We start from the raw sequence: 20,237 nt of genomic DNA on the forward strand, positions 1-20,237 counted from the left end.
CCAGCCGCTGGGGAGGAGGCCTCGGCTTTGGCTCCTCTAAGCAGGGCTCGAGCAGCCACTGCCTGATGTCATGGGAGTCAGGATGTGACAGTTTACAAAGCAGGTGACACCACATGAAGAAGGAAGGTGGTCAGGAGTCGGACTCCAAGTGCAGACCCGTCCAGGCACCATATGTTTAGGTGAGCCTGGCTGTGAGCTGGGAGGAGATGGGTGGTGAAATGCACTAAAAAAAAAAAAAAAAAAAAAAAAAAAAATCACGCATTGACCTGAAATTCACATAACATAGAATCAGCCATTTGAAAGTGACCTATCAGTACATTCCCATTGTTGTACAACCCTGGCTTCTCCCTCGTTCCCAAAACATTTCCTTCACGCCACAGGCAAGCCTGCAGGGCGCCTGGCTGGCGTGCGACTCTTGATCTCGGGGTCCGGAGTTCCAGCCCCACGTTGGGCGTAGAGATTACATAGGCGCCTGGGTGGCTTAGGCGTTAAGCGTCTGCCTTCGGCTCAGGTCATGATCCCAGGGTCCTGGGATCGAGCCCCGCATCATCGGGCTCCCTGCTCAGCAGGAAGCCTGCTTCTCCCTCTCCCGCTCCCCCTGCTTGTGTTTCCTCTCTCTGTCAAATAAATATATAAAATCTTAAAAAAAAAAAGAAAGAAAAAGAAAAAAAAATCTTCAAAGGGAAACCCACACCTACTTAAAGTTTCTCCGACTGGTCCCTTCCTCCCCAGGCCCTGGCACCTGCCAGCCTGCTTTCTGTGCGCATGGATTTATCTCTTCCGGATGTTTCCATCCATATGGAGCATCCAGCGTGGGTCATTTCCACACCGTTTGGCTATTGTGAATAGTGCTGTGATGAGTGTGGGTGCACATGCTCTTGTTTGAGTCCCTGCTTTGAATGATTTGGGGTACATACATAAGACCAGAGATGCTAAAGTGTACTTTTATTTTTTTATTTTTTAAAGATTTTATTTATGTATTTGACAGAGAGAGGCACAGTGAGAGAGGGAACACAAGCAGGGGGAGTGGGAGAGGGAGAAGCAGGCTTCCCGCGGAGCAGGGAGCCCGACGTGGGGCTCGATCCCAGGACCCCGGGATCATGACCTGAGCCGAAGGCAGACGCTTAACGACTGAGCCACCCAGGCGCCCCTAAAGTGTACTTTTAGAGGGGCACCTGGGTGGCTCAGTCAGTTAAGTGTCAGGCTCTTGGTTTCCGCTCAGGTCGTGATCTCAGGGTGGAGGGATCGAACCCCGCGTCAGGCTCCGCACTCAGCACAGAGTCTGCTTGAGATTCTCTCTCTTTCCCCCTCTGCACCCCTCTCCTGCATACATGCACGTGCTCTCTCCCTCTGAAATGAAATGAAATAAAATGAAATGTGCGTCTTGAATTTTGGAAAACTGTTATGTGTAGTGACCCATCCTCATGGGAACACTTGTGCTGGGAATACTGCACTCGTGCATTCTCCCAATAAAGCAGGGCATGCAATTGTGCACATCTACGCAAAAAAAAAAAAAAGCCTGTTACACACGTAAAATGGAAACACACACACAGACACACACACACACACACACACACAAAAACAAACCCATAGCTGGGGGCTTTTCCTTGTACTGGAGTTTTAAAAAGATGGGGACAGTCCCTGTGATATAAAGTGTTGTGTTGTCTGTGGAGGGAGTCAGAGTAGCAAGGCTTAGGGAACAGGATGGGCCTGGAGGGCGTAAAGGCCAAGGGCGGTGGGGCCCGCTGGCCTGTGCGCTGCGCCCCACCCCTGTGCCCCACCCCTGCCCCAGGGCCAGCCTTCCCTCTAGTGCTGCGAAATATGTAACCGATAACAGATTACAATTTTTAAACCAGGTTCTTTTAAAAAATAGGTCGATGGGATAATTGAGTCAATTCCTTTGCTGAAGCCTGTGCCCCTGTTTCCTGTTGCAAAAGCCACTGATGGAGCATTCTCGGCTTGTGCAAATTGCTTTAGGGCATGGAAGACCACAAGGTGCTGGTTGCCTGACATTCCTCTGACCACAACTGGGGGCAACAGGAACCCCAGAGCCTCGGCCCCGGGGACGATGGAGCAACCTATGCCCCGCTGAATCCAGCAGGCTGCTTGACAAGGTAATGTGTGCAAGACTCACCCGGGGCCCCAGGGACCCACAGGCTTGCAGAGTCCTGCCAGCTCGGAGAAGGTGCCAGAGAGCCCCCACCGTGGCTGCTCCTGGCGCTTGGCCATCGGCCTTTCTCCCAGGGCGGCGGTGATCAAGGGCAGACGGGAGAGAGGCTGACTGGTCCTGTCTCAGCAAGTCATCTAGGGTCTGCTCACTGGCTGGAGGGAAGGCTGATGGGACCCCTTGCTCTGCCTGCTGAGCCTCCTTCCCGAAGCACCGACCCCTTGGGGGACAGGGGTGTGTGTGTGTGTGTGTGCGCTTGCGCGCGCGTGCAGCAGCGCGGCTGACCTTGAACTTAACCACCCCTGCCCTGTTCCCGGGGAGACCCACACGGCTTCCATCTCTTTTCCCTCCGATTCCCTACCAGGGGGCCTCCAAAATGGAAAAGGTTCTGGTTGATGATTCGTGTGATAGCTGAAGTGTGGGGGGGTGGGCGGGGGGAGGAAGAAGTCCAGGCAATTCACATCAGGGCCGAGGGGTCTGCGTGACCGTGAGCGCCTCCCCGCTTCCCGCCGCTCGCCCTAGGGCTGTGTGCTCTTGGAACCTTGTGCGCACGCAGGAAAGGGCCCGAGGCTGCCCCCAGTAACCCAACCCTCCCAACAGTGGGCAGCCCGTGAAAAGGAAAGATTTCTCAACAGAACAGAACAAGAGGCGACATTCGATGCCCGCCGTGCTCAGCCACCAGTAATCTGTCTTGCATCACTCACTTGTTGGGATTGACTAATGTGCGCCCGGCCTTCGCCCGGATCTGCAGATATAAGCCCAGGCTTCTCTGGCTTCCTGACCGAGAACAGGAGGGCCGGCATGGGGCCGGCTGGGCGCCAGTTTGCAGCCCTGCTCTGGAAGAACTGGCTCTGCAGACTCAGGCATCCGGTGAGTGCAGCATGCCTTCCCCGGGGGTCCCCGGGTAGTGTCAGGCGCAGGGATCCGGGAGATGGAGGAGTTGAGGGGCTGACGTGGCCTGCCTGCTCCACCCCTGCAGGGAACTTGGGGGAGGCTGCCCTAGGGGCCAGAGTAGCCGAACTGTCACAACCAGGCTGCACCGTCTTGTCAGAAAAGGGCTAATTGAGAAAAACTCTAAAAAAAAAAAAAATAAATAAAATAAAAATAAAGGTGGAATTTGAACCATAATTGGTGTTTCCGGGCCTCTGCAGATGCCTCTGGTGGAAGGCACAAGGGCTTAAATAGTATGTTACAGGTACGGACCCCATGACCCCAGAGCTGGTACGAGCCATCCACTCGCTGTTAATTCGCAGCTTTTTGGAGCCCTATCCAAATGATATTTCGAGGCGCTCCTCAGGGGATTGGAATGGCTCAAAGCAGCCTTGTGCTAATGTTACATAAACACCCTGTAAGTATACTTTTAACGATGCAGAAATAGCCGGCTTATCACTCTGGCGACCTCTGCTTTATTTCTAACTCCGCCAGATTAAAATTAACACATACCAATATCATTTCCAGCAGAAATAGATCTGCAGTCGTGTCTGTAGACTTTGCGGATTTTAAGGCCCACACAGCGTATGGGGTTTTCCTGCTGACCCACTCTTCCCTTTGAAGACATTCAGTAACTGACACTGAATTTCATTTTGCCGATTTCTCTTTATGCAGAACATGCTTCCCCCAAATAAGGTGAATGTCAGAAAAGGTGTTTTCTTTCTCATGCAGGGGCCTTCAGGATTCGCACGACTTTGGTGGGAAATTTGATTGCACCAAAGTTTTAAGATCAGGAACCAACAAGAGAGGCTCCTGTTCTTTACTGTTAGGGCTTGGGGTCTGTGTAGGTGTTTTTCAATTTACGAATCTATTTACTGACGTATAGGTTTTGAGGACCTGAGCCTATGTTTCTAAGAAAGAATGTCCCCGGGTGAAAGTTAATTGGCCAGGTACCGCAATTCCTGCTTTTTGTATATCAGCTCAGGGGGGCAGGGACCAGGACCGTCTCCCCTGCAGCCTCAGGTGCTGCGATGGTTTCAACATAGTCATGGTGACTAATGCTGCTGAGATGAGCCTGCTTATCAGATAGAAATACACACCTCATTGATTTATCTGGCCACGGCTCATTTAAGTGCTGTCCTGCATCCCATCCTTCTTTGTCTTGTTTGTCTCTGTGGTGTTTTTCACCTTACAACATACCACCAATTTACTTGCTTGTTACCTTGCTCTGGAGCCCGCCTCGGTATCTCAGATCCCCAGGAGCGGGGAGTTTTAGTCTGCTTTGTTCGCCAACATATTCCCTAGCGCCCAGACGGTACCTGGCACGCAACAGGTGTGCAATAAATATTGGCTGAAAGAGCGAAGTAAGAAAGGAATACAGGATTTATGGCATCTCTGCTGGGTGCTAGATGCTGGGTGGCCAGACAAACGCATACCCTGCCCTCAAGGAGCTGGAGCTCAGGACCCAGAACCGCAGTGGGACAAATTACCTATTTAATGAGCTCCTTCTGGGGAAAAATCCTACAAGCGTCCTTGCACAAAAGGGAAATGATACTTGCACTAAGGTATTTAGCACGGCACTGCTTAGATGAGCAACATCACAGGGCATAGACACCACAGGGTCTAGAACCAATGTTTCCGTAGTAAATAGGGAGCGGGCACAGTTTGTAGGACGAACACACTGGAAGGAACCATGATCAGGGAAAAGCAGATCGAAATCTTGTGCCATTTTTATATTTTCTGATTTTGTACATATGCAATTTTACATTTCATTTTCATTTCATTGTATTTTATTATTGTAGTTCTTTTATTTTTTCAGAGATTTTATTTCTTTATTTGAGAGAGAGCGAGAGAGAGATAGCGAGAGAGAACAAGAGCAGGGAGGAGTGGGGGAAGCTGGTTTGACGCTGAGCAGGGAGCCCGATGCGGGACTCGATCTCAGGACCCCGGGATCAGGACCTGAGCCGAAGGCAGACACTCAACCAACCAAGTCACCCAGGAGCCTCTGTTGCAGTTCTTTTAGAAAATGCTTTATTATGGACACTTGAGACAGAGAAAAATAGAATGGTGTAGAATGGATGAGTAATACCCCTTATCTTTATCTTCATACTTAGCTTCATAGATTGCTGACTTTCTATTCTTCTTGGGGGAAAAATGACTTGAGATTTATTTTTTTTATTTTTTTTTATTTGACAGAGAGAGACACAGCGAGAGAGGGAACACAAGCCGGGGGAGGTCAGAGGGAGAAGCAGGCTTCAGGCAGAGCAGGGAGCCCGATGCGGGGCTCGATCCCGGGACTCTGGGACCATGACCCAAGCTGGAGGCAGACGCTTCATGACTGAGCCACCCAGGCGCCCTGGAAAAATGACTTGAAATAGAAGAATGTTTTTATAACTATTTTAATACCACTTATTTTTTTCTCCCGATTTTTATCTATTGCACAAAGGGCACTGTGGCAATGAGGACCTCTTTAAAAACCCTCTAAAAATGTCATTGTCCTAATGCGTCTGCTACTCCTTTGGTCTTTTCTTGTCATTAGGCATATACGTGACGTGATGTTTTTACATAATGAAAATCGTAGCCTTTTCCATTTTGCTTTCACTTAGCCTGGAAGCCCAACGTTTTGAAAGTTTCTGTTTGGTCTTCATATTTATAGGTTTTACCACAAAATAGTTCATCAGTTGGATGCACATAATTTTTTTTTAGGATTTTATTTATTTGACAGAGAGAGAGAGAGAGAGAGCACAAGTAGGCAGAGGGGCAGGCAGAGGGAGAGGGAGAGGCAGGCTCCCCGCTGAACAGGGAGCCCGATGCAGGACTCGATCCCAGGACCCCAGGATCATGACCTGAGCCGAAGGCAGATGCTTACCCTACTGAGCCACCCCGGCGCCCTGGATGCACATAATTTATTTAGACGTTTCCTTATGCTGGATAGTCAGGTTCCTCCTGGTTCTTACTGCTGGGCATGACATCTTTGTTCTGCATGAGGGACACATCTTCTGCTAGGGTCATTTCTCTTGAATGAATTTCCTGGAGCTGGTTTCTGGGTCAGAGGTGAGGGCACTGGCTGGGCACGTCCAGAGCAAGGTCCCCCAGGAGCGCCCACCTGGGCTGTTTCCAGGCAACCTGGCCAACATTAGCAAATGGCCACTGGCCACATGAATTTATGTATGCGCTTTTGCATTTCTTATTAACTGTAAATGAGTCTGATACATCGCTTCTCACTTTAATAATTTAATAACAACAGCAAGAAGAAAGAATGGGGTATCTCCTTGTTCTGCAACTTTGGGGGCTTTCCGTGTTTTGTTAAGAGGCGGGCCGACCTGTCACCTGTGCAGGTGGATGGCACTGCTCCCCCAGTCCGTCCCTCAATCACGGAGCGGAGACTGTTCCCAGAGTCTCCTGTGTGTCTTAAAATCATACTCTCTGCTCTGCGTTTCTAGTTTCCCTCTCCTTTCATGAAAACTGTTGCAAACCTTTTGGGTTTGGTGAACTTTTACTGAAGACCTGGGCTAGTGGAGGGGGGCCTGGAGCATACTTGAATGTAAGGACAGCATTGTCCTAACACACCCGTGGTCCACTCCCAGCCGGGGCTCAGGGGGGGCTGACGGAAATCGCAAAACGCCACCAGCCACCTAGTCAAAGAGGAACCCACTTTCACCTGTTGACAGACCCGCTCCTAACCCGGAGCCCTCCCTGCCCATGAAGCACTGTATTCTTGCTTTCAAGGACCACGTATCTGGCAGAATACACCCTTGCTCTTAGGCACAGACAAGGGTGATGGGGTCTTCACTGGAGCTGGCTCCTTCTGGTCTAGCTCCCAGGAAGCCCCGAGGCTGAGCTAGCTCCACACCCGTGGGCTCTCCACTCAGTACAAAGCCAGACTCGAACTCCTCCCCGCTCCCACGGGAGAGCCCCTAGGAAGCCCACCCCAACCCAGGCTGAGTTCCTTGGGGCTGGTCCTTGAAACCACCCTCTGGGAAACCCCTCTTCTGGTTTCACACATGAAGAACCAATTCTCAAGCCGAGCTTCAGCGACTGCAGACCTCAGGGCTGTTGCATGTATGTGCGTGTGTGTTTTCCTTTTATGAGATCTTTGAGTTTTTGTCCACCCCTGCACGTAGGTGCTACCACCCTAACCTAGTGTCCCGACATAATTTCCCTTTGGAAACAGCATGCTGGCCATGATTCTGTATTTTTCTGACCTTGCAAGAAATCTTAGCTATCAAGTCCCAGGAGTAAAGTAGGTCTTAATTTCTCTTGGAAATTGTTTAGGTCTTAGAGACTGATCCCGGCTGGTTTTGTATAATTACAACTTATTGATTATTTGTTGCCAGATTCGCTATAAAGGTCCATAAGAGTGTTCATTGGAACCAGATTGTCAAAGGTTAAGAGCTGACCTCTTTGCTTGGCAGGTTGGAAAAAAGATCAAAGGTTGGCTCCTGACAACATGCTATAGTTGTATATTTTTTTAAAAACAGCGGAATAGGGGTGCCTGGCTGGCTCAGTTGGTGGGGCACGTGACTCTAGACCTCGGGTTGTGAGTTCGAGCCTGCCGGGTGTAGAGATTATGTAGAGATAAAATCTTTATTTTTTTAAATTTTTATTTTTTAAAGATTTTATTTATTTGCGAGAGAGAGCATGAGCGCATACAAGATTTGGGGAGGGCAGAGGGAGAAGCAGGCTCCCCACTGAGCAGAGAGCCCCACTTGGGGCTCGATCCCAGGACCCTTGGGACCATGACCCGAGTCAAAAGCAGACGCTCAACCGACTGAGCCACCCAGGTGCCCCTAGAGATAAAAATCTTTATAAGAATATAGCAGAATAGCTTTATATTAGAGGAGATGAGACAGTTCAGAAGTTCAAACATGAACTCTATGAACAGACGGATGTTGGAAGTGCTACTGAAGGGGTCATAGATATAATGACCTCCACGTGGTTTCGTGGATGAAAAATTAAAGAAAAGTCACTGGCGTGGAATCTTGGTGCTGAAAAGAGGTGGCTGAGATTCACTTACCACTGTTGTCTCGTTTGGAGGCCTGACTTGTCAAAGTGAGGCCTCCCCTGTCGCCTGGAAGGCAGTTGGGGTGCATCGGTGCCGGCCTGGGGAAAGGGTCTCGGTCCACGCGGGCTGCCTTCGCAAACCCCACAGCCAGGCCTGGCCCGCAGACACCCACCGTCCCAGATCCGAGTCTACAAGCCGGAGAACAAGAGTGTCTGTGGTCCGCCTCAGTGCAGGGACTGGCGGGTTGATGGTGAGCTCCTGTGCAGAGGGAAGTCCCCCACGGTGGGACCGTAAGGAACAGTAGGCTCTGGCATTTTCCACTGTCTGTCCATGTCCGAGCCGAGGACCTCCGGCCTCGGTGGGCTCCGGCCCCTCAGGAGGCCCTGGGGTGCTCTCACGGTAGGACCTGGGCCTCTCGAGCCGGGTCCAGGACACAGCCTGCTGGCCCTTCCTCGCCCCAGATGGCGGTCATGGTGGCACCAGCCCTCCCTCCTTGCTGAGCTTGCGCTCAGCCGAACGGACAGCGTGTGGGGCTCTGACTGTTCGGATGTCCCTGGGGTCAGGGCATCTTTGCTGCCTGCCTCTGAGCAGTGACCCCCAGGAGACCTCCACCCATGCTCCTTAGAGCTACAGACCAGGCATTGCTCCCAAGATGGGAAGAGGGTGGCAGAGTGTCCTTGGACCTTGCCACTGTCCCCAGCAGTGACAGGCAAATCCATGTCTCCCTGCAAAAAGCCCTGGACAGCCTACACGGCTGTGCGCGCTCTCCCTCTGGCTGGCACGCTGTTTCTGGCAGGTGAGCAGGTGAGCCGGTGGCCCTGAGCCCTGGGGGTGGGGGTGGGGGTGGGGTAGCTGGCCATCACTGAAGTTCACTGAGGGTCACCGAGGGTCACTCAGGTGTGTCTCAGCTTACTCAGAGCAGTGGTCCAGGAAAAGCGGTTCTGAAATCGAATTACTGAAAAGCAAACATCGTTTTGTATCTTTAGATGGGGGCAGCCTGTGTGGGTTTGTTTGGTTTGTTCCCGGTCATAATTGTGATGTCAGCAGGGCCGTTTCTTTCATTTTGATGGATTTTCAAGTGCTTCCGATTCCTCCGAGCGGTCTCAGCGTGCTTGGGATGGAATAGAGCGCCACACAGACCAGCTCTGGAGGCCAGTGGGCACTCTTTCTGTAAACAAAGTGTCTTATCTTACTCACAGTTTTGCTCACTGTGGGCGTTCTTCTGCTCTGCATCAAGGCCCAAGTTTAAGAACACAAGAATATCCAGTCTTTCTTTCTTTCTTTCTTTTTTTTTAAAGATTTTATTTATTTATTTGAGAGAGAGTGAGCACAAGCAGGGGGAGCAGCAGAGTGGGAAGGGAGAAGCAGGCTCCCCGTTGAGCACGGAGCCCAATGAGGATTCGATCCCAGAACCCCGGGATCATGACCTGAGCAGAAGGCAGACGCTAAATGGATTGAGCCACCCAGGCGCCCCTAGTCCTGGGAGATTTTATTTAGAATGGTGAATTTGTGCGGCTTCCATGAAAAACAAAAACAAAACAAAAGCCACAACAACCAAACAACCAAAAACCAAAAGCGGAGCCCTCTATCTTTCCGGACAGGTGTTTCCTCCTTACTCAGGAACGTGGGTCTTATCGGGAAACGTGGAGTTTCCCTGGTTTATTTACTCTGACCTCAGGTAAGACTGGGTTTCCAATTACAGGAAAGGTTAACCAAACCGAACCCAACCAACTTCCCGGTAACAATAACTCCAGAGACCAGGGACAAGGGGCACTTCAGGCTTGTTTTAGGAGATTGTATTGGAGGCCCCAGCCGTGTCCTGGGGACCACGTAAACTGGGGAGCACATTCATTTTGTCACCCTGGGGCTCTGAGGTCAGCTCTGCGTTTGCCGCTCAGCTGTGTCTGCCCCCCTTGCCTGCCCCCTCTTTCCCGTGGCTGAATCACCCCTCACCCGAGGGAGGGACACCACTGCGCCCAGTCCCACCCTGGTTACTGGTGTCCTGGAGCAGGTCGCCGGGGCTCGTCCCCAGGGGGTGCTCACAGGCACGTGTCCCCCTGCGGGTTCGAAGCTGCAACTCCTGGCAGAGCCTAACCTGTGCCCCCGCGAGCTCCCGTTTGGAAAACAGCCACTCCTCAGGGACGAGGGGGAAGAGGCAAGGAGGTGTGTGTCCGCCACGCACCCTGTCCTCTGTCCCAGACTTAGGGATCCTGACTGTGTGTGGGACACGAGGCTGCCAGCAGGGACCCACACGGAAGGTCAGACAGTGTTGTGTGTGCCCTCGGGGGGGGGGGGCTGCGAGCACGGAGTCTTTCCTCGGCCCCAAACACAGAAACGTTAGAATAAATTCCACACAGTGATAATGTCTCAGCCGAAAGCACTCGCACTACCTTCCATCGCTACGGGCCATGCTACCCGCCGACCGACTTCCTTTCGGAAGGGATGTGCAGGTCACATGGTGCCAACTGGTGTGTCCGGTGCTGTGTCCTCGGGGCCCGTGGTGGTGAGTGCGTGTGGTCTCTGCTGGCCTACTTCATCCACGTCCAGTGGCATATTAAGGTTTAGTCAATCTTCTCTTTTGAGAGGTTACTGTAAAAAGGAACATATTTATCTGTATTTTCCCTCATATAAATTGCCCACAGGGGCACCCAGCCGGCTCAGTCGGTGGAGCGTGCGACTCTTAAATCTCGGGGTGGTGAGTTCGAACCCCACGTTGGGGGTAGAGATAACTTAAAAATAAAATCTTAAAAAAAATAATAAATTGCCCATCAAATTCTTTTCCAATTTCGTAATTAGGAGGCTGGTGATTTTCTCTGGTGTGTGTGTGTTTTTTAAGATTTTATTTATTTGACAGAGAGAGACACAGCGAGAGAGGGAACACAAGCAGGGGGAGCGGGAGAGGGAGAAGCAGACTCCCCGCGGAGCAGGGAGCCTGATGCGGGGCTCGATCCCAGGATCCTGGGATCGTGACTTGAGCCAAAGGCGGCAGACGCTTAACCAACTGAGCCCCCAGGCGCCCCTGCAAGAAGTATGTTTTATTCACCCACAGGTTTCATCAACAGTCTGCTTACATCTAGTTTCACTAGATTTGAATTTACTCTGGTTGGGACTTCCATCTACTTAAGGTATGCTTGTGGTTACTCTGCGAAGCTTTAGTTGATCTTTATAAAAATTATATCCGAATTCAGGGGGTCTGACCCCGCCTCCCAGGCAATGGCTCCTCTCTGCCTTGTGGTACCAAAAAGTTTATTTTGTCATATATTTTGAAACGTGGTCGAGTCTGTTTTTTGGACATCCGCAGTAGGTGCCACATGAATGTTTAATGCGTGAGCGCTGAAAGAAAAGCAACTGTTATTCAATATAAAGCTTAAAAAGCCATAACAGTAAAGAACAAACAAGGGAAGCGAGAGAGCTGGCCCGTCTCTCTCCATCCCAGCTAACTCAGCGGCCAGCATAAGGATTTGCACGGGCTCTCTTAGGGAGGGAATTTTGGACGCTGATGGAGAGGTCCGGCGTGTCCCGTGCTCCGAAGGGCAATGGATTGAGGCCAACTGGGCTGATGGCTGCAATTTGGTTTTGACTCGGGCTTTGTTTGGACCTGCTCTTGTTGCACTGTTTTATGGCTAGGACCTCGTAATACTTCTGGGAAAGTCTCCTCTCCCGAGCGGCTGGCATCCCGGAGGCCCATCTGCCCCAAAGAGACACAATAGAATTTCACACTCTCTACAAAGCCCTTTGTTTCCAAAGATCAGGCAGGAGACTAATTACATGCTTTGCTTCAACTTCCTTGATATTCTAAACTTTTGTGATGTTTTCCTCCTCACCCAGCCAGTGGGTCTCATGACCACCTCCTCCCTCTGAAAAGCTCTTCCCTCTTGATTCATTGGTAATTTTAGTTTTTGTGCCAGGGGTGTTTTATTCATTGTGGTTTTCGGTCGTGACCGAAACCATATGCTGCCCGAGCAACCTGGAGGATTTAAGGATGGGTTTAATTAAACTCAGCCTGTAGAAGGTTCCGTTCAAGTCAGATGGAAAAGGATTTATTTCATGCACAGGCCTGAGATTCAGTCCACGTTCCATCGCAAACTAGTTCAAGGGTACGGAGCAAGATAATGATGATGTCTGTCCCTGATGTGGAAAACTGGCACAAAGTTACCTACCTCGCTGGTTTTGGAAGGCTAAAATATTGGATGAGCCTGTAGACGGTCCAGGGCTCTGGGTAGGGTATGAGGACAGGGCTTGGTCGTCCTCATGTGGGCGTCCCCAGAAGAGTCCCACGCACGGGATGTGCACTCGTACATGTTCTCCATCCTCCCAGACGCTCGGCCGTGTGTGTTTCCCCAGTGCCTGAAACATGCTACACACTTCCGGATGAATGAATGCATGACTGAATGAACAAATGAAAAAGTATATCGACTTCAGAGGCGCCTGGGCGGCTCCGTCAGTCAAGCGTCTGCCTTCGGCTCAGGTCATGATCCTGGGGTCCTGGGATCGAGTCCCATGTCAGGCTCCCTGCTCGGCGAGGAGCCTGCTTCTCCCTCTGCCCCTCCCTCCCCACTCTCTGTCATGCTGTCTCTCAAATAAATAAATAAAATTTAAAAAAAAGTACACTGACTTTTATTGCTCCAGTGCACAGTAATTTAATGATCCGTTCTCCTATTTTTTTTTTTTTTGCCTGACTTCCATTTTTTTTTCATTCACAAATAATGGAAGCATTGTTGAGCACACCTCTTGATTCATGTATGTAATTACCTTCTCAAAAACGATTAGCTTGAGCCTTTTTTGTTTGTTTTTGTTTTTATTTAAAGATTTTATTTATTTATTTATTTTAGAGAGAGAGAGCGAGCACATGAACAGGGGGAGGGGCAGAGGGAGAGAGAATCTCAAGCAGACTCCCTGCTCAGCATGGAGCCCGACACGGGGCTCAATCCCAGGATCCTGAGATCATGACCTGAGCTGAAATCAAGTCACACACTCCCCCGACTGAGCCAGCCAGGCGCACCTGTAATTCCCTTTTTGTATTTCTATCACTTGTTGTTTTATATTTCTTGAGGATATTTAATAGGTTTATAGATACATACAATTATTGCATCTTCCTATCCTAGCACGTCTTTTATTATGTAGTGATCATTTTTCTATATCTAAGAATGTTGCCTTAAAGCCTCTTGTCTGATTTCACCAGCTAGTTTTTAAAAAATTTTTGTTATGTTAATCACCATACATTACATCATTAGTTCTTGATGCAGTGTTCCATGATTCATTGTTTGTGCATAACACCCAGTGCTCCACACAGAACGTGCCCTCTTTAATACCCATCACCAGGCTAACCCATCCCCCCACCCCCTCCCCTCTAGAACCCTCAGTTTGTTTTTCAGAGTCCATCGTCTCTCATGGTTCGTCTCCCCCTCCGATTTCCCCCCTTCATTCTTCCCCTCCTACCATCTTTTTTTTTTTAACACATATTGCATTATTTGTTTCAGAGGTACAGATCTGTGATTCAACAGTCTTGCACAATTCACAGCGCTCACCATAGCACATACCCTCCCCAATGTCTATCACCCAGCCACCCCATCCCTCCCACCCCCCACCACTCCAGCAACCCTCAGTTTGTTTCCTGAGATGAAGAATTCCTCATATCAGTGAGGTCATGTGATACATGTCTTTCTCTGATTGACTTACTTCACTCAGCAGAACACCCTCCAGTTCCATCCACGTCGTTGCAAATGGCAAGATCTCATTCCTTTTGATGGCTGCATGATATTCCATTGTGTATATATACCACCTCTTCTTTATCCATTCATCTGTCGATGGACATCTTGGCTCTTTCCACAGTTTGGCTATTGTGGACATTGCTGCTATAAACATTGGGGTGCACGTACCCCTTCGGATCCCTACATTTGTATCTTTGTGGTGAATACCCAGTAGTGCAATTGCTGGATCATATGTTCACCACCTAATTTTAATATTTACCTTGTATGTCTTTTTCATCTCTCTCTTTTTTAAAGAAATTGTTTTATTTTATTTATTTATTTTTTAAGTAGGCTCCACACCCAATGTGGGGCTTGAACTCATGACCCTGCGATCAAGAGTCAGTCGAGTCCCATGCTCTACTGATTGAGCCAAGCAGACACCCCTCTTTTTCATCTCTTTAGTTCAACCAGTCTGTATCCTTATATTCTAATTTTATCTGTTCCAAATAACATATAGTTTTAAAATTTAAAAAAAAAATTTTTTAAAGATTTTTTATTTATTTATTTGACAGAGAGAGACACAGTGAAAGAGGGAACACAAGCAGGGGGAGTGGGAGAGGGAGAAGCATGCTTCCCGCTGAGCAGGGAGCCCGATGCGGGGTTCGATCCCAGGACCCCGGGACCATGACCTGAGCCGAAGGCAGACGCTTAAGGACTGAGCCACCCAGGTGCCCCAACATATAGTTTTTTTAAATCAAGCCTGAAAATCCTTGTCTTTCAAACAGTGAGCTTAATCCAAGCATTTATTGAAATCTAAGCCTATTATTTGCAAGTTCCTTTAGCGTTGGTCTCTGGTTGGATAACTTGGTTTCTAATTCACTGAACATTTTCTTTCACCATCGTTCTTGAGAGGTCATTTCTCTGAGTATGTAATTCTAGATTGACCGAATTTCTTCAAGCAATCTACAGATATTTAATTACCTTCTGGTTTCTTGCTATTGATGAATCCTTGGCAAGTCTAAGCATTCCTCTGAGGTAGTGTGACTTTATTTCTTGAATTGCTATTGAAGTCTTTTCTTGGACTTAGTTGTGGTGAAGGTTTTTTTTTTTAAAGATTTTATTTATGCATTTGAGACACAGAGATACAGAGACAGAGAGAGAGCATGGGCAGGGAGAGAGGCGGAGAGAGAGGGAGAAGCAGGCTCCCCGCGAGTAGGGAGCCCGATGCGGGGCTCAATCCCAGGACCCTGGGATCATGACCTGAGCCGAAGGCAGACGCTTAATCATCTGAGCCACCCAGGCGCCCTGTGGTGAAGGTTTTAAAGTGGATTTGTGTTTCCTGGTAAACGTTGTATTTCCTTTATCAATGGATTTGTGTCTTTTGTATGTCCTGGAAAATTCTCAGTCATTTGTTATTTGAATATTGCCTTGCCTGCCTTCCCTCCATTCCCCTCGAGGGGACTCTCCTCTATAACTAAATCTTACGTTTAAAGATTCAGCTTATGACTTTGGTCTTCTCTTTGATTTATTTTTTGTCCCTCTCCTTGTCCCAGTTCTTTGGAGATCACTTTCTGGGAGACCAGCAATGCAACAAAAACCATGTTCTTGTGGCAAGAGTCCTGTTGGTGCTAGTCTGTGTGTTACCTGAAACAGAAATGACGTTACTGGAATTTAAATTTTGTCCCATTTTTATTTTGGCTGGATTTCATCACCACGATTTTCCCCCTGGAGGTTCATGGTCAATAAATGATCTGTGTTTTTTCTTTTTTATGATAGAGAATATATGTATGTTGGTTTTCGCTTAAGGGCTATTTTGGTTGGTTATATCCTGTTTGTATCATATTTTCTTTTTGAATTTTGCCAATCTTGATGCATTGGCACCAAGCACTGAATGTTATTGGGGTATACTTGAGGCTGGACTGATTTTTTTCCCTGCTTGTTAGTGAGTTGGTTTTCTTCTTCCCCTCTGGATACCTGTGGTATTGTTCCTTTAGCTTTGGAGTTCAATAGCCATGGTTCAACTGTAGCTTATGTTTTCCTCCTGAAATACAGCATACTCTATGAGTCTTCAGAAAAAGTCTTCTCTATTTCTCAGAAGTTCTCCTGTCTTCTATCTCTGGGCATAATTTTTGTCATATTTGTTGGATTCTCTACTTCAGGGACACTCTTCTGTGTTTATGGCCCTACCTTTAAAAATGTTTTAAAGAAAATCACTGTTCTTATCTCAAACTGTTTCTCTAATGCAGAAATCAGAATTTAACTGGCATTTTTTCTCTTTGTGTGGTTTCTAAATCATTTAGAATTCCGCGGTGATGATTCGGTCATTGCTACGTGTTCCTTAGATCTGCAACCTCTCTTTTCATTTAGCATCTTTTTTTTTTTTTTTTTTTGAGCTCTTGTTTTCTGGATGTTTGTTCTTATTAGATTGTTTTCCTTTATGAAACAGTTGTAAAGAGATTCTTCATTTTCTCTGCGTTGTTTACTTCCCAGTCATGCTTTATGACTTTGGTTTGCTTATTTGTTTCTTTCCCTCCAGAATGTTTAGACAGCTGTTTTGCTCTTCCTTTTAATCTGATTCATCCTTGGAGAGCTCGGCCGGGTGTTATATTTGTTCTTGACTCTCTTTTTTTTTTTTTTTTAAAGATTTATTTATTTATTTGAGAGAGAGAATGAGATAGAGAGAGAGAACATGAGAGAGGGGAGGGTCAGAGGGAGAAGCAGACTCCCTGCCGAGCAGGGAGCCCGATGCGGGACTCGATCCCGGGACTCCAGGATCATGACCTGAGCTGAAGGCAGTGGCTTAACCGACTGAGCCACCCAGGCGCCCTCGACTCTCTTTTTGATAAATCTGAGACCAGTTTGATTTCTCCTTCAAACTCTAGCGCGATCTCTGAGCACACCCTCTATGTGCCGATTGTCTGCACAGGAGGGATGGTTGGGACGAGAGTGGAGATGAGTGGGGGGGCTCACCCCCCAATGAGATGAGACGCAGACATTATTACACCAGATGGGCTCTGTGCTCTGCTTTGGGATTCTCATGTTTTATGCCATGTTCACTGCATCCAGTTGGGGAAATTGTTCTCTAACTCTGGATTCTTTCCACCTGATTATGTGAAGCCCTGGAAAATTCTCCAACAGTCAGGCTCCTTGCTCACTTCTCTGTTCCATTTATTGTCTCCAGCCACATTTCCCTGCCTCCTGCTTGGAGAAGGAGAGAGGCGACACCTTCGGAGTGCTCACCCCACAGATGCAGGTTTCGGGATTGCAGGCTGCAACATTACAGTTTTGGAGTTGCTGGGCTGAGTCAGGACTGAGCCGTGGTGGGCTCGCTTGATCTCTAGAGACTTGTCCCTTGGCATTTTTGTAGTTTTTGTACTATAGAAAGACGAGTTGTCCGTCTTTCTCCTCCACCTTCTTTCCTTTTTCTCCCCTCATTTTGTCTGGCAGGAGAAAACGTCTGTAAGGAAGTTTCAGTATTTTACATGTGTATGTCTGTGTCTGGAGAGTTAAGGTCTCGGCGGATGCCACTGCCTTTCAGCTGTGTGTTTGGGAACCCAGGAGGGCCATCCATGCAAGTCGTGGTGAGGGCCACTGCAGGATGTGGACGTTGGTGCGCAGATCTGGGCACTTCTACCATCTCCTGGTGGGAACTTCCCCTCCTGGGAGTCGACTGTGTGGTTGTTGGACTGGGTGACGGCTGTTTCTCGAGCAAGGATGAGTTCCCCAGCTGATTATTTTTCTCGAGAGCCTCGGACAGCACGAGTGCAGTTTGTTTTCGCCTTTCCTAGTGCAGGGAAGCCACTTCTGGTGGGCCTGAGGTGTGGGCCCCGGTGGGAAGCATTCCCATTTAGCAAGGATGGGACTAGAAATGTCAGGCAAGACTCCAGGATAATGAGGGCACATGAGAAGAGAAGCATGAGTCAAAAACCGTGATGAGACAGAGCAGGCCGCCTCCGCGAGCTGCCAGAGAAGTAGTCTCATGAAAGGAGGTGATTCACGCGCCCACAATGGGCAGTGACACAGCAGAACCGGGTGTTTTGATACTTCACTTCTGAACAGAGTTACTTCAAATTCGGAACAATGGAAGATTTTTCCCACCTGCGTTTTTCAGAGCGGCCGGTGATTGGCTTGTAAATAAAGACCTGAGATACCATTTTTTAAAGTTGAACCGGGGTTCTGTTTTGTTTCAAGACCTCCAAGAAACTTCTCGATTATACGATGTAGAGTTGTATTTTTTTGACGATGTTATTTCCATTTGAAACTGGAGATTTCCCATTGATTTAAGGACTGGACAGGTAAATACTTGTAGCTTCACAGCTGCTTAGGGCCTGCTTTAATTTGGCCACGACAAGGTCCCTGAAATGATGGTGGTCTTTATGTGTAGGAAGAAAAACACCAAGATGCTAGAAATAAAAAGAGCGATACATTGATTGCATCAGGGATTTTGACAATAAAAAGGCAAATAAGGGCGCCTGGGTGGCTCAGTCGGTTGGGCAACTGCCTTCGGCTCAGGTCATGATCCTGGAGTCCTGGGATCGAGTCCCACATCGGGCTCCCTGCTCGGCAGGGAGTCTGCTTCTCCCTCTGACCCTCTTCCCTCTCGTGCTCTCTATCTCTCATTCTCTCTCTCTCAAATAAATAAATAAAATCTTTAAAAAAAAAAAGGCAAATAAGACACTGGAGGAAATATTTGCAATACAATGCTTTAAGCCAACAAAGGACCAATTAAGGAATTCCTTAATTCAAAAAGAAAACAGGGGGGAAAAAAAAGAAGAAACAGTGATGTACAGATCAGTTAAAAAAAAATTGCATCGAGTGGGCTCTGAAATAGTAAGACCCCCTCTGTAATGTTAAACCAACTATCCTCAAGCCCTCAACCTGCAGAATATAGAGTTCTGTTTGTGTGTTATTGAGGGTCTAGCCTGTCTCGTCTCTGACTGTAAACTTTTGTAATATATGTATATATATAAAATAGAAACATGGACGGAAACAGGGAAGAATCAGGAGTTAATGGACAGGGAATTATTATATACTAACCTACGAAAAATGCTTGACCAAAATAATTGAAGAAAAATTATCAGTTTGATAAAACATGCACTGACATTTAAAAGTTTGTTCATCTCAGGTGCTACTGAGTGTGTGACTGGAGGGAAGAATGGCTGGTTTAGCTTTTACTGAAGGCACGTTGCTTAGCTATCCAAAATAAAAATCATACACACTTCGACTCAATTATCTCACCTGGCAATGGTACTCCATAAATATATTTACGAAAGTCAGCCAAACATGTGCAGAAAACTCACGATAGCAATGTCCCCAAATAGAAAACCTTCTAAGTTTCCATAATTAGGCGATAGGTTGAATAAATTAAATTCTACAGTAGATTATCGGGCACTCTTTAAAAACAATAAGGTAGAGCTGTAAGTGCTGCTATGAAAAATTGTTTCCAAAAATATTAGTTATGCTTATATATGTTTTTTTAAATACTTATTTATTTATTTGAGAGAGAGAGAGAGAGCATGCAAGGGGGAGGGGCAGAGGGAGAGGAAGAGAGAATCCTAAGCAGATTCCACACTGAGCCAAAACCAAGAGTTGGATGCTTAACTGACTGAGCCACCCAGGTGCCCTGCTTATGTATGTTTTTAAAAATGAATTGAGAAAAATGTTCAGCAATATTATCCTTTGGGAGAGTGGTGTATTCTTTCTGTACTTTTTGAATTTCCTAACCATGCATATATGTAATTATTTATAACATCAAAAGTTGTTATAGGAGTCTTGGGTCCAGACCATTTTCTGATTTCTTTATACCTTGCTGTCTTAAAAAAAATGGCTATCATATGTTATTTAAAAATTTTTAAACCAAAGAAATTAATTATGTATTTATTCTTCTTAATGCTATCAAGTCATTGTTGACTTTGGGGCATGCTTTCGGTCTTGCACATTTATATTCAGCCAGAATTAAATAGGGAAGCCTCCTCCACCACATCTCTAGTCCCATACTTCCGGAGATGATTATTTGTTAACAGAGAATGAACAAGATGACTTGAACGATCTGTGGTCTTCTGAGTGTTCTTGACCTCTCTTTCTGGTTTAATTACCATCATTTGAGCAGAGGTTGGCCTCCTGCAGACGCTTTCCCTCTTATCAGAACGTATGATATTGGATTCAGTGATGGTGAGGAACTTTTCACAATGATGCACTTTTTGACACAAGCAGTATTGCCTCACGAACTGCTTCAAAGATGGTGATTTCTTTAATTACAGCAGGGATTGAAACCTTTTCCACTTGTGTTTTGTCTTTATGGCTTTTGGCCATATACACCCAACTCGGATGCATTTAGATGCTGTTTCCTTACAGGGAAGAATCGGGACAGGCAGCGCAAAGAGCAAGGGAACTGAAGAGACGAGAAGTTCATTTTGGTTCAAAGTGTTATAATTTGGAGCCTGAA

General features: G+C 47.5%; 1 protein-coding gene across 1 annotated transcript in view; it reads left to right on the top strand.

Annotated features, from left to right (window-relative positions):
* Positions 1-2,968: 2,968 nt before the first annotated feature.
* Positions 2,969-20,237, top strand: part of ABCA13 (ATP binding cassette subfamily A member 13) — a 366,584-nt gene continuing 349,315 nt past the window's right edge. The window contains 1 exon segment of the mRNA XM_035723335.1: positions 2,969-3,037. Within this exon segment, the coding sequence (XP_035579228.1) occupies positions 2,969-3,037 (69 nt within the window).

Source organism: Zalophus californianus, chromosome 12 (genome assembly GCF_009762305.2).
Source record: "Zalophus californianus isolate mZalCal1 chromosome 12, mZalCal1.pri.v2, whole genome shotgun sequence".
Taxonomy (NCBI): Eukaryota; Metazoa; Chordata; class Mammalia; order Carnivora; family Otariidae; genus Zalophus; species Zalophus californianus.